Below are 13,473 nucleotides of genomic sequence, written 5' to 3' on the forward strand. Positions count from 1 at the left end.
AGCTTGAAGTTATCTTGAGGTTAGCTTGAGGTTATCTTGAGATTATCTTGAGGTTAGCTTGAGGTTATCTTGAGGGTAGCTTGAGGTTATCTTGAGGGTAGCTTGCGGTTATCTTGAGGTTAGCTTGAGGTTATCATGAGGTTATCTTGAGGTTATCTTGAGGTTATCTTGAGGTTATCATGAGGTTAGCTTGAGATTATCTTGAGGTTATCTTGAGGTTATCTTGAGGTTATCTTAAGGTTATCATGAGGTTATCATGAGGTTATCTTGAGATTATCATGAGGTTATCTTGAGGTTATCATGAGGTTATCTTGAGATTATCTTGAGGTTAGCTTGAGGTTATCATGAGGTTATCTTGAGGTTAGCTTGAGGTTTTCTTGAGGTTATCATGAGGTTATCATGAGGTTATCTTGAGATTATCTTGAGGTTATCTTGAGGTTATCATGAGGTTATCTTGAGATTATCTTGAGGTTATCTTGAGGTTATCTAGGGGTTATCATGAGGTTAGCATGAGGTTATCTTAAGGTTATCATGAGGTTATCTTGAGGTTAGCTTGAGGTTATCTTGAGGTTATCTTGAGGTTACCATGAGGTTACCATGAGGTTAGCTTGAGGTTATCTTGAGGGTAGCTTGAGGTTAGCTTGAGGTTATCTTGAGGGTAGCTTGAGAGTAGCTTGAGGTTATCTTGAGGGTAGCTTGAGAGTAGCTTGAAGGTAGCTTGAGGTTATCTTGAGGATAGCTTGTGGTTATCTTGAGGTTATCTTGAGATGATTTCGGGGCTTAGCGTCCCTACGGCCCGGTCCTCGATCAGGCCTCCTTTTTGTTACACATTCCCCAGGAAGCAGCCTGTAGCACCTGTCTAACTCCCACGTACCAATTTACTGCTAGGTGAACAGGGTCATCAGGGTGAAAGGGTCACGCTGATGACCCCGAAAATGTCGGGTCAGTGTCATCAGGGATCGAACCCGGAACCATAGGACAACGAACACAGAGCTCTGTCCACTCAGCCGTCAGGCCCCATGGAGAGATGTTCGAAGCAATGTCAAGAGTAGGATGAGGCTGTTGCCAGCTGAGCGCCTTGTGTTGTGGGGAACTTTGATCATTTTGGAATTATACACCACATTATAGACTACGATTCGACATATTTTCCCCCAATCCCCCGGCAGTTTTGAAAATACGATAGTTATCGGAAACACTATTGATCGTTAATTTTTAACAAATTTCTGACTCATTGCACATATGTGGAGTTTTACATTTTGATTTTTTATCCAAAAAAATATGCAAAATCCGTGTAAAATGTCGTAATTTAAAACTTCAAATATGAGCTTTTAGCCAGAATTCCGCTAAAAGATAATGCTAAAGTGATTTTTATTTCCGATAGCCGTCGTATTTTGAGAAACGTATGAGGATTTGGGTCAAATCTGAAAAATCGCTGTTTTCACTAAATCTGTAAATACATCCTTCTGAAGATGTATTATTACATACGAAAGTACTTAAGAAAATTCCCGTCTTACTCTTTCCTTCGTTGTCTGACACTCACATTGTTCATCACGAGTTAATATCTTTGTGATTTACACACACACACACACACACACACACACACACGCACACGCACACGCACACACACACACACACACACACACGCACACGCACACACACACACACACACACACACACACACACACACACACGCACACGCACACACACACACACACACACACACACACACAGAAGAATGAAAACAACAGTGAAAGAACAGGTATTGAAACATAGAACAGGCGAGGACAGGTACACAGAGAACGACAAAGAGGTTTGTGAAGAATTCAACAAGAGGTTCCAGGAGGTCTTCACAATAGAACAAGGTGAGGTCACTGTGCTAGGAGAAAGGGAGGTAAACCAGGCGGCCTTGGAAGAGTTCGAAATTACGAGAGAGGAGGTCAAGAGACACCTGCTGGATCTGGATGTTAGAAAGGCTGATGGTCCAGACGGGATCTCACCATGGGTACTGAAAGAGAGTGCAGAGGCACTTTGCTTGCCACTCTCCATAGTGTATAGTAAATCACTGGAAACGGGAGACCTACCAGAAATATGGAAGACGGCGAATGTGGTTCCAATATACAAAAAGGGCGTCAGGCAAGAGGCACTGAACTACAGGCCAGTGTCCTTGATTTGTATACCATGCAAGGTGATGGAGAAGATAGTGAGAAAAAACCTGGTAACACATCTGGAGAGAAAGGACTTCGTGACAAATCGCCAACATGGGTTCAGGGAGAGTAAATCTTGCCTGACTGGTTTAATAGAATTCTACGACCAGGTGACAAAGATTAAGCAAGAAAGAGAGGGCTGGGCGGACTGCATTTTCTTGGATTGTCGAAAAGCCTTTGACACAGTACTGCATAAGAGGCTGGTACATAAGCTGGAGAGACAGGCAGGTGTAGCTGGTAAGGTGCTCCAGTGAATAAGGGAGTACCTAAGCAATAGGAAACAGAGAGTTACGGTGAGGGGTGAGGCCTCCGATTGGCGTGAAGTCACCAGTGGAGTCCCACAGGGCTCTGTACTCGGTCCTATCTTCTTTCTGATATATGTAAATGATCTCCCGGAGGGTATCGATTCATTTCTCTCAATGTTTGCAGACGATGCCAAAATTATGAGAAGGATTAAGACAGAAGAGGACTGTTTGAGGCTTCAAGAAGACCTAGACAAGCTGAAGGAATGGTCGAACAAATGGTTGTTAGAGTTTAACCCAACCAAATGTAATGTAATGAAGATAGGTGTAGGGAGCAGGAGGCCAGATACAAGGTATCATCTGGGAGAGGAAATTCTTCAGGAGTCAGAGAAAGAAAAAGACTTGGAGGTTGATATCACGCCAGACCTGTCTCCTGCAGCACATATCAAGTGGATAACATCAGCGGCATGTGCCAGGCTGGCCAACATACAAACGGCAACAGAAACTTGTGTAAAGAATCATTCAGAACTTTGTATACCACATATGTCAGGCCAATCCTGGAGTATGCAACCCCAGAATGGAGTCCATATCTAGTCAAGGATAAGAATAAACTGGAAAAGGTTCAAAGGTTTGCCACCAGACTAGTACCCGAGCTGAGAGGTATGAGCTACGAGAAGAGACTACGGGAATTAAACCTCACTTCGTTGGAAGACAGAAGAATTAGGGGGGACATGATCACCACATTCAAGATTCTCAAGGGAATCGACAGGGTTGGTAAAGACAGGCTATTTAACACAAGGGGCACACGCACTTGGGGACACAGGTGGAAACTGAGTGCCCATATGAGCCACAGAGACTTTGGAAAGAACTTTTTTAGTGTCAGAGTGGTTGACAAATGGAATGCATTAGGAAGTAATGTGGTGGAGGCTGACTCCATACACAGTTTCAAGTGTAGATATGATAGAGCCCAATAGGCTCAGGAACCTGTACACCTATTGATTGACGGTTGAGAGGCGGGACCAAAGAGCCAGAGCTCATCCTCCGCAATTACAACTAGGTGAGTACAATGTGTCTGCTGGAGCTGGATGTCACAAAGGCTGTTGGGCCCTGACAGAATCTCACCATGGATACTAAAGGAAGGTGCAGAAGCACTAAGTGTGCCACTCTCTATGGTGAGTCCACAGGTCACTGGAAACAGGAGACTTACCAAAAAGTTGGAATACAGCTAACGTAGTCCCAATATACAAGAAGGGTGACAGGCAAGAGGCACTGAATAGTGGCCAGTTTCCCTAACTTGTAAACCATACAAGGTGATGGAGAAGATCGTGAGGAAAAGGTTAGTAGAGCATCTGGAGTTAAATAACTTTGTAACACACCACCAACATGGGTTGAGGGAAGGTAAATCGTGCCTCACAGGCTTAATAGAATTCTATGACCAGGCAACAAAAATTAGGCAGGAAAGAGAAGGGTGGGCAAATTGTACTTTCTTGGACAGTTAGAAAGCCTTCGACACAGTACCCCATAAAAACCTGTTAAAAAATTTGGAGCAACAGGCAGGAGTAAAAGGGAAGGTGCTCCAGTGGATAAGAGAGTACTTAAGCAACAGGAAACAGCGAGTAACGGTGAGGGGGGAGACATCAGAGTGGCGAGATGTCACCAGCGGAGTTCCACAGGGCTCAGTACTTGGACCCATCCTGTTTTTAATATATGTAAACGATCTTCCGGAGGGTATAGACTCATTCCTCTCAATGTTTGCTGATGATGCAAAAATTATGAGAATAATCAAGACGGATGAAGATAGACAGAGACTACAGGATGACCTGGACAAACTGTAGGAATGGTCTAGAAAATGGCTGCAAAAGTTCAACTCAGGAAAGTGTAAGGTAATGAAATTAGGCAAAAGGAGCAGGAGGCTGTACACAAGGTATCATCTAGGAGGTGAAATCCTGCAAGAGTCAAATAGAGAGAAAGACCTGGGGGTTGATATCACACCGAACCTGTCCCCAGAGGCCCACATCAAAAGAATATCATCAGCGGCATTTGCTAGACTGGTCAACATAAGAACTGCCTTTAGAAACTTGTGTAAGGAATCGTTTAGGACCCTGTATACCACTTATGTAAGACCAATCCTGGAGTATGCAGCTCCAGCCTGGAGTCCATACCTAGTTAAACTCAGGACAAAGTTAGAGAAGGTCCAGCGGTATGTCACCAGGCTCGTCACGGAACTGAGAGGAATGAGCTACGAGGAAAGGCTAAAGGAGTTGCACTTCACATCCCTGGAAAACATGAGTTAGGGGAGACATGATAACCACGTACAAAATTCTCAGGGAAATTGACAGGGTGGAGAAAAACAAACTCTTCAGCACGGGAGGGACACGAACAAGGGGACACAGGTGGAAACTTAGTACCCAGATGAGCCACAGAGACGTTAGAAAGAATTTTTCAGTGTCAGAGTAGTTAATAAATGGAATGCACTAGGAAGTGATGTGGTGGCGGCTGACTCCATACACAGTTTCAAATGTAGATATGATAGAGCCCAGCAGGCTCAGGAATCTGTACACCAGTTGATTGACAGTTGAGAGGCGGGACCAAACAGCCAGAGCTTAACCCTCGCAAGCACAATTAGGTGAGTACACACACTCACACACAGACACACAGACACAGACACACACACACACACACACACACACACACACACACACACTCAGCCTAAATTGTTGCATAGCCACATTAGGAGAAAAACAACAGTAAAGGAACAGGTTATGAGATTAAGGATAGGGGCGGAAGGATTCACTACAAATGACAAGGAAGTGTGTGAGGAATTGAATAAGAAATTCCAGGAGGTCTTCACCTTAGAACAAGGAGAAATTCCAGAGGTAAGTGAGGGAATAGCTAACCAGGAACCACTGGAAGAGTTTGAGATTACCAGTGGGGAAGTAAGGAAGTGTTTACTAGAGTTGGACGTGACGAAGGCTATAGGCCCAGATGGAATCTCCCCTTGGGTTCTAAAGGAAGGAGCAAGAGAACTGAGCCTACCACTCTCCATAGTGTATAACAAATCACTGGCAACAGGGGAACTGCCAGATATTTGGAAAGCAGCTAACGTAGTCCCGATATACAAGAAAGGGGATAGACAGGAGGCACTGAACTACAGGCCAGTGTCCCTAACCTGCATACCATGCAAGCTGATGGAGAAGATTGTGCGAAAAAAACTAGTGGAGCATCTGGAGCGAAGGAACTTTGTAACACAGCATCAACATGGGTTCAGGGATGGCAGGTCCTGCCTCACAGGGTTACTTGAATTCTACGACCAGGCAACAAAAATAAGGCAAGAAAGAGAAGGGTGGGCAGACTGCATATTTTTGGATTGTCAGAAAGCCTTTGATACAGTGCCACACAAGAGGCTAGTGCGAAAGTTGGAGATGCAGGCTGGAGTGAGAGGGAAGGTACTCCGGTGGATAGAGGAATACCTAAGCAACAGGAGACAACGAGTCTGTGTGAGGGGTGAAGTCTCAGATTGGCGAGACGTCACAAGTGGAGTCCCGCAGGGGTCAGTCCTCGGACCTATACTGTTTCTGGTATATGTAAATGATCTCCCAGAGGGTATAGATTCGTTCCTCTCAATGTTTGCCGACGATGCAAAAATTATGAGGAGGATTGAAACAGAGGATGATAGTAGGAGGCTACAAGATGACCTGGATAGACTGAGTGAATGGTCCAACAAATGGCTGTTGAAGTTCAACCCGAGTAAATGCAAAGTAATGAAACTAGGCAGTGGAAACAGGAGGCCAGGCACAGGATACAGAATAGGAGATGAAGTACTTAATGAAACAGACAGAGAGAAAGATCTAGGAGTTGATATCACACCAAACCTGTCTCCTGAAGCCCACATAAAGAGAATAACGTCTGCGGCATATGCGAGGCTGGCTAACATCAGAACGGCGTTCAGGAACCTGTGTAAGGAATCATTCAGAATCTTGTACACCACATATGTAAGACCAATCCTGGAGTATGCGGCCCCAGCATGGAGCCCGTACCTTGTCAAGCACAAGACGAAGCTGGAAAAAGTCCAAAGGTATGCTACTAGACTAGTCCCAGAACTAAGAGGCATGAGTTATGAGGAAAGGCTGCGGGAAATGCACCTCACGACACTGGAAGACAGAAGAGTAAGGGGGGACATGATCACAACCTACAAAATCCTCAGGGGAATCGACCGGGTAAACAAGGACGAACTTTTCAACACTGGTGGGACGCGAACAAGGGGACACAGGTGGAAGCTGAGTACCCAAATGAGCCACAGAGACGTTAGAAAGAACTTTTTCAGTGTCAGAGTAGTTAGCAAATGGAATGCATTAGGAAGTGATGTGGTGGAGGCTGACTCCATTCACAGTTTCAAATGTAGATATGATAGAGCCCAATAGGCTCAGGAATCTGTACACCAGTTGATTGACGGTTGAGAGGCGGGACCAAAGAGCCAGAGCTCAACCCCCGCAAGCACAATTAGGTGAGTACAATTAGGTGAGTACACACACACACACACACACACACACACACACACACACACACACACACACCTCTTCCTCCATTTCTCTCTTACCCACCTTCTTCCCTAATGCCCACACCTTCTCCCTGAGTTCCCCCTGACTAATAAAATCTCTCTCCCACTCTCACTATCCATGCTCCATCCTCCCCTCTTCCCTCCACTCCCTCTATCCTTCTCCCCCCCCCCAACCTCTATCTGTCTCTCAACCTCATGCTACCTTTCAACCTCCCCCCCCCAATGCCTATTAGACCCTCCCTAATCTTCTGACCCAGTATGCCCTTCCTATTCCAGACCTACCTACCCAGGCCCTACCACAGACCTTCCTACCTTTTTTCCTAAATGCCCAACCCCCATTCGCCCCCCAAACACCCCTCCAAACCCCATTCACCCCCAGACACCCCCCGGATCCCCACAGCCCCCATTTTTCCTCCCCCCCAGATCCCCCCAGAACCCCAGAGAAAGGGCGAACTCTGGTACAAGAGTTTCCATGAAGAACCTCAAGGTTTGGTACACCAATGCTGATGGAGTATCAAATTAAGCAGAAGAGATTATAGAACGAGTGAGTGAGGCAGATCCTGACATTGCAATAGTGGAAACTAAAATAAATGACATGATCTCGGATGCAATCTTTCCAGAGGGTTACTAGGTGATAAGAAAAAAGAGGACACAGAGACAGGGAGGGGGAGCGGCACTCCTAATAAAGCGGAAATGGAAGTTTGAAGACCTGGGAAATCGGGTAACCAATGAGAGCACAAGCTCCATACTTGGAACTCTGACAGCAGATGGGAGGAAGATTGTGATCTTGGTAATCTACAATCTCCCTCCAAACAGTAGAAGACCCAGGCAGGAGTATGATGACAACAACAAGGCATGTATAGATGAACTGTAGAAAGCAGCAACACTAGCCCACAGAATGAGAGAGAAGCTGATCAGAATGCTGGTCATGGGGGACCTAGCCTAGGGAGCCTAGCCTAGACCTAGGGATTCTTGAGCCTACTGGGCTCTATCATATCTACATTTGAAACTGTGTATGGAGTCAGCCTCCACCACATCACTTCCTAGTGCATTCCATTTATTAACTACTCTGACACTGAAAAATTCTTTCTAACGTCTCTGTGGCTCATCTGGGTACTAAGTTTCCACCTGTGTCCCCTTGTTCGTGTCCCTCCCGTGCTGAAGAGTTTGTCTTTGTCCACCCTGTCAATTTCCCTGAGAATTTTGTACGTGGTTATCATGTCTCCCCTAACTCATGTTTTCCAGGGATGTGAGGTTCAAGGTCCATTTATCTCATGGAGAGATAAATTGGGAATCAAGGAATCCCCATGGAAGGGACGAAACGTGGGGAGCAAAGTTAGTAAATGTTATAGACAGGAATTTCCTAACACAACATGTGAAGGAAGACACAAGGGAAAGAGGAGGAGATGCACCGAGCCTATAGGACTTGATTTTCACCCAGAACGTAGAAGACATCGAGAATTTAAAACATGAAATACCTCTAGGGGCCAGTGACCATTGTGTCCTAGTCTTTGACTACATGATGGACAAATCCACCAAGGGCCATGACGAGGATTCGAACCTGCGTCCGAGAACATCCCAGACACTGCCTTAATCGACTGAGCTACGTCCTCACTACTCTCACTCTATCCTCACTGCTCTCACTCTATCCTCACTACTCTCACTCTCTCCTCACTACTCTCACTCTCTCGTCACTACTCTCACTCTATCCTCACTACTCTCACTCTATCCTCACTACTCTCACTCTATCCTCACTACTCTCACTCTCTCCTCACTACTCTCCTCACTACTCTCACTGTATTCTCACTACTCTCACTCTATCCTCACTGCTCTCACTCTATCCTCACTACTCTCACTCTCTCGTCACTACTCTCACTCTCTCGTCACTACTCTCGCTCTATCCTCACTACTCTCACTCTCTCCTCACTACTCTCACTCTCTCCTCACTACTCTCACTCTCTCCTCACTACTCTCACTCTCTCCTCACTACTCTCACTCTCTCCTCACTACTCTCACTCTCTCCTCACTACTCTCACTCTCTCCTCACTACTCTCACTCTCTCCTCACTACTCTCACTCTCTCCTCACTACTCTCACTCTCTCCTCACTACTCTCACTCTCTCCTCACTACTCTCACTACCTCACACAAAAAATCTCCCAAAAATGCATCAAAATACTATTCAACAAAAGCAAGAGATGAATTTCTTTTGTTTAACAAAAAAAGTCATATACTCGTCGTATTCATGAGTCATATATTCATCTTGGTCAAGATATTCATGTAATTTATTGCTGAAAACAATCATATTGAGAGTAACAGTCCCCATGGTGTGATGGTGAGGCACTCGCCCGGCGCTTCGCGAGCGATTTAGCCTGAGTTCGTATCCTGGCTGACGAGGATTAACTGGGTGTCAATCCATAATGGTATGCGGTTGTTAATGAGTTATTTAATAATTTATTTCCTAATAAATGAGCCCTCATCATGGGTCATAGTATCATCTTCATGGGTCATATTGTCCTCATCATGGGTCACAGTGTCCTCATCATGGGTCACAGTGTCCTCATCATGGGTCATAGTGTCCTCATCATGGGTCACAGTGTCCTCATCATGGGTCACAGTGTCCTCATCATGGGTCATAGTGTCCTCATCGTGGGTCATAGTGTCCTCATCATGGGTCATACTGTCCTCATCATGGGTCAAACTGTCCTCATCATGGGTCAAACTGTCCTCATCATGGGTCACAGTGTCCTCATCATGGGTCATAGTGTCCTCATCATGGGTCATACTGTCCTCTTCATGGGTCATACTGTCCTCATCATGGGTCATAGTGTCCTCAACATGGGTCATACTGTCCTCATCATGGTCACAGTGTCCTCATCGTTGGTCATAGTTTCCTCATCATGGGTCAAACTGTCCTCATCATGGGTCATAGTGTCCTCTTCATGGGTCATACTGTCGTCATCATGGATCATACTGTCCTCATCATGGGTCACAGTTCCTCATCATGGGTCACAGTGTCCTCATCGTTGGTCATAGTTTCCTCATCATGGGTCATACTGTCCTCATCATTTGTCATAGTGTCCTCATCATGGGTAAAACTGTCCTCATCATGGGTAAAATTGTCCTCATCATGTGTCATACTGTCCTCATCATGGGTCAAACTGTCCTCATCATGGGTCAAACTGTCCTCATCATGGGTCATACTGTCCTCATCATGGGTCATACTGTCCTCATCATGGGTCATACTGTCCTCATCATGCGTCATACTGTCCTCATCATTTGTCCTAGTGTCCTCATCATGGGTCAAACTGTCCTCATCATGGGTCATACTGTCCTCATCATGCGTCATACTGTCCTCATCATTTGTCATAGTGTCCTCATCATGGGTCAAACTGTCCTCATCATGGGTCATACTGTCCTCATCACGGGTCAAACTGTCCTCATCATGGGTCATACTGTCCTCATCATTTGTCATAGTGTCCTCATCATGGGTCATACTGTCTTCATCATAGGTCAAACTGTCTTCATCATGGGTCATACTGTCCTCATCATGGGTCATACTGTCCTCATCATTTGTCATAGTGTCCTCATCATGGGTCAAACTGTCCTCATCATGGGTCATACTGTCCTCATCACGGGTCAAACTGTCCTCATCATGGGTCACACTGTCCTCATCATGGATCATAGTGTCCTCATCATGGGTCATACTGTCCTCATCATGGGTCATACTGTCCTCATCATGGGTCATAGTGTCCTCATCATGGATCATTGTGTCCTCATCATGGGTCAAACTGTCCTCCTCATGGGTCATAGTGTCCTCATCATGGGTCATACTGTCCTCATCACGGGTCAAACTGTCCTCATCATGGGTCATACTGTCCTCATCATTTGTCATAGTGTCCTCATCATGGGTCATACTGTCTTCATCATAGGTCAAACTGTCTTCATCATGGGTCATACTGTCCTCATCATGGGTCATACTGTCCTCATCATTTGTCATAGTGTCCTCATCATGGGTCAAACTGTCCTCATCATGGGTCATACTGTCCTCATCACGGGTCAAACTGTCCTCATCATGGGTCACACTGTCCTCATCATGGATCATAGTGTCCTCATCATGGGTCATACTGTCCTCATCATGGGTCATACTGTCCTCATCATGGGTCATAGTGTCCTCATCATGGATCATTGTGTCCTCATCATGGGTCAAACTGTCCTCCTCATGGGTCATAGTGTCCTCATCATGGATCATTGTGTCCTCATCATGGGTCATACTGTCCTCATCATGGGTCAAACTGTCATCATCATGAGTCATACTGTCCTCATCATGGGTCAAACTGTCCTCATCATGAGTCATACTGTCCTCCCCATGGATCATAGTGTCCTCATCATGGGTCAAACTGTCCTCCTCATGGGTCATACTGTCCTCATCATGGGTCAAACTGTCCTCATCATGGATCATTGTGTCCTCATCATGGGTCAAACTGTCCTCCTCATGGATCATAGTGTCCTCATCATGGGTCATATTGTCCTCATCATGGGTCAAACTGTCCTCACCATGGGTCAAACTGTCTTCATCATGGGTCAAACTGTCCTTCTCATGGATCATAGTGTCCTCATCATGGGTCATACTATCCTCATCATGGGTCAAACTGGCCCCATCATTGGTCATACTGTCCCTATCATGGGTCATACTGTCATCATCATGGGTCAAACTGTCCTCATCGTGGCTCATACTGTCCTCATCATGGGTCATAGTATCCTCGTCATGGGTCATGCTGTCATCATCATGGGTCATACTGTCCTCATCATGGGTCATACTGTCCTCATCATGGGTCATACTGTCCTCATCATAGGTCATAGTGTCCTTGTCATGGGTCATACTGTTCCCATTATAGGGCGTCCATGGGGTCGATACGAACAGTGTCAGACACCAGCTGACTTGCTAGAACCCTTCAGATGATGAAAGAGTCAAACCTTTTGGGCAATGTCTGACAGGAACCATTGTTCTGTCGCCGTTGTGTCTTGTTATTCGAACGTTCAGTGTAACTCCTAGAATGCACGATTTGAACTCATGCTATGATTGTTATTCAACGTTCTGTTTATCCGAACGTATCGTTTGTAAAAACGGAACAGACTCTTTGAACATATTATTTTGTCACTTGAACGTCAGGTTATCGATCCGATTAACCTATTTCGAACACCGTTTTACGTATCGAACAAGCGAAACCAAGAATTGGAATCACTGTTTCCTAGGTTGGGGGCCAACTCGTCCACTTTAAACAAATAAAAATACAACGACCAAATGGATATAAACCAATTTCCTTCACCACATTAAATCCAAACGCAAACTGCTGATTATAATCCTAATTACACATCCTTAATTAAATACAACACACAAACTCACCCAAATAATTAACTCTAATACAACGAATTAAATATTGTGCGAATATTATTAAAAATTGTAGCTGTGAATAATGTTTTGTCATTTCCATAAAAATGTTTAATCCTGAATAGTTTAAGCCTTAAGGCATTAGGACTCGTGAATGGTGAAGTGAAATGTGTTGTTGTATTAGGACAGACAAGAGGGGTGGGGGGGGGAGGGAGAGAGGGAGAGAGAGACAGATAGAGAGAGAGAGAGAGAGAGAGAGAGAGAGAGAGAGAGAGAGAGAGAGAGAGAGACAGATAGAGAGAGAGGGAGAGAGAGAGAGACAGATAGAGAGAAAGGGAGAGAAAGAGAGAGACAGAGACAGAGAAAGAGAATTTTTATATATATATATATATATATATATATATATATATATATATATTTATATATATATATATATATATATATATATATATATATATATATATATATATATATATATATATATATATATATATATATATATATATATATATATATATTGTGACGATAATCTCTCTCAAGAGATTGAGCCTGCTCTTCTCTACATGTAGTTTCGTATAATATACAAAAATAGATGCTACCTTCAAGATACGTCTACCAGTAGCACAAAACGTTTTGACCAGGAGGCAAAACGTACCCAAGACTCACTCCCTACTCCACTCCCCCCACGCCGGCTCGTCATCAACCTGCTAACTACCCTTCCCAGCCTGCCTGCTTCTTATTGGTGACTTGCCGACTGCACACCTGCACACTGCACCTCAGCGCCCTCTACCTGAGTCGATGTCTGGGCTTGATCCAGCCATTGAAGTCAGAATATCCTTGTGCTCTCAAGCAGTGAACAACAAACTGATATATGCTGTATCAGGTGGATGTCTCACAGCCAGCGCCATATTCTCAGCACTTAATTATTTTTCACCTTTAACTTTATTATTATTGTAGAGTAACTTCATCCCTATTATTCATTTTGTTATATTGTTTTTGACTTGTTCTTTTGCACTGTACATTGCCAAGGGATTGTCTTTGTTTATAATTTGTTTTCTGTATTAATTAAAGTTTCATTGT

The 13,473-nt window shown here is 44.6% G+C and overlaps 2 protein-coding genes across 2 annotated transcripts; both read right to left on the reverse strand.

The window, feature by feature from the left end:
• Positions 1 to 9,455: 9,455 nt before the first annotated feature.
• Positions 9,456 to 9,848, reverse strand: LOC138351883 (uncharacterized protein PFD1115c-like). Its single transcript, XM_069303905.1, has one exon. It carries the CDS (start codon positions 9,846 to 9,848, stop codon positions 9,456 to 9,458), a length of 393 nt encoding a protein of 130 aa, XP_069160006.1.
• A 142-nt stretch (positions 9,849 to 9,990) lies between these two features.
• On the reverse strand, positions 9,991 to 11,883 carry LOC123765505 (protein starmaker-like). Its single transcript, XM_045754136.2, has one exon. It carries the CDS (start codon positions 11,881 to 11,883, stop codon positions 9,991 to 9,993), a length of 1,893 nt encoding a protein of 630 aa, XP_045610092.2.
• Positions 11,884 to 13,473: the final 1,590 nt, after the last annotated feature.

This window comes from Procambarus clarkii, chromosome 5 (assembly GCF_040958095.1).
Source record: "Procambarus clarkii isolate CNS0578487 chromosome 5, FALCON_Pclarkii_2.0, whole genome shotgun sequence".
NCBI classification, from domain to species: Eukaryota; Metazoa; Arthropoda; class Malacostraca; order Decapoda; family Cambaridae; genus Procambarus; species Procambarus clarkii.

Bases quoted from the DNA above. Each gene is read 5' to 3' on its own strand.
- LOC138351883 (XM_069303905.1), bottom strand. From the start codon at position 9,848: ATGACCCATGTTGAGGACACTATGACCCATGATGAGGACAGTATGACC.
- LOC123765505 (XM_045754136.2), bottom strand. From the start codon at position 11,883: ATGACCCATGACAAGGACACTATGACCTATGATGAGGACAGTATGACC.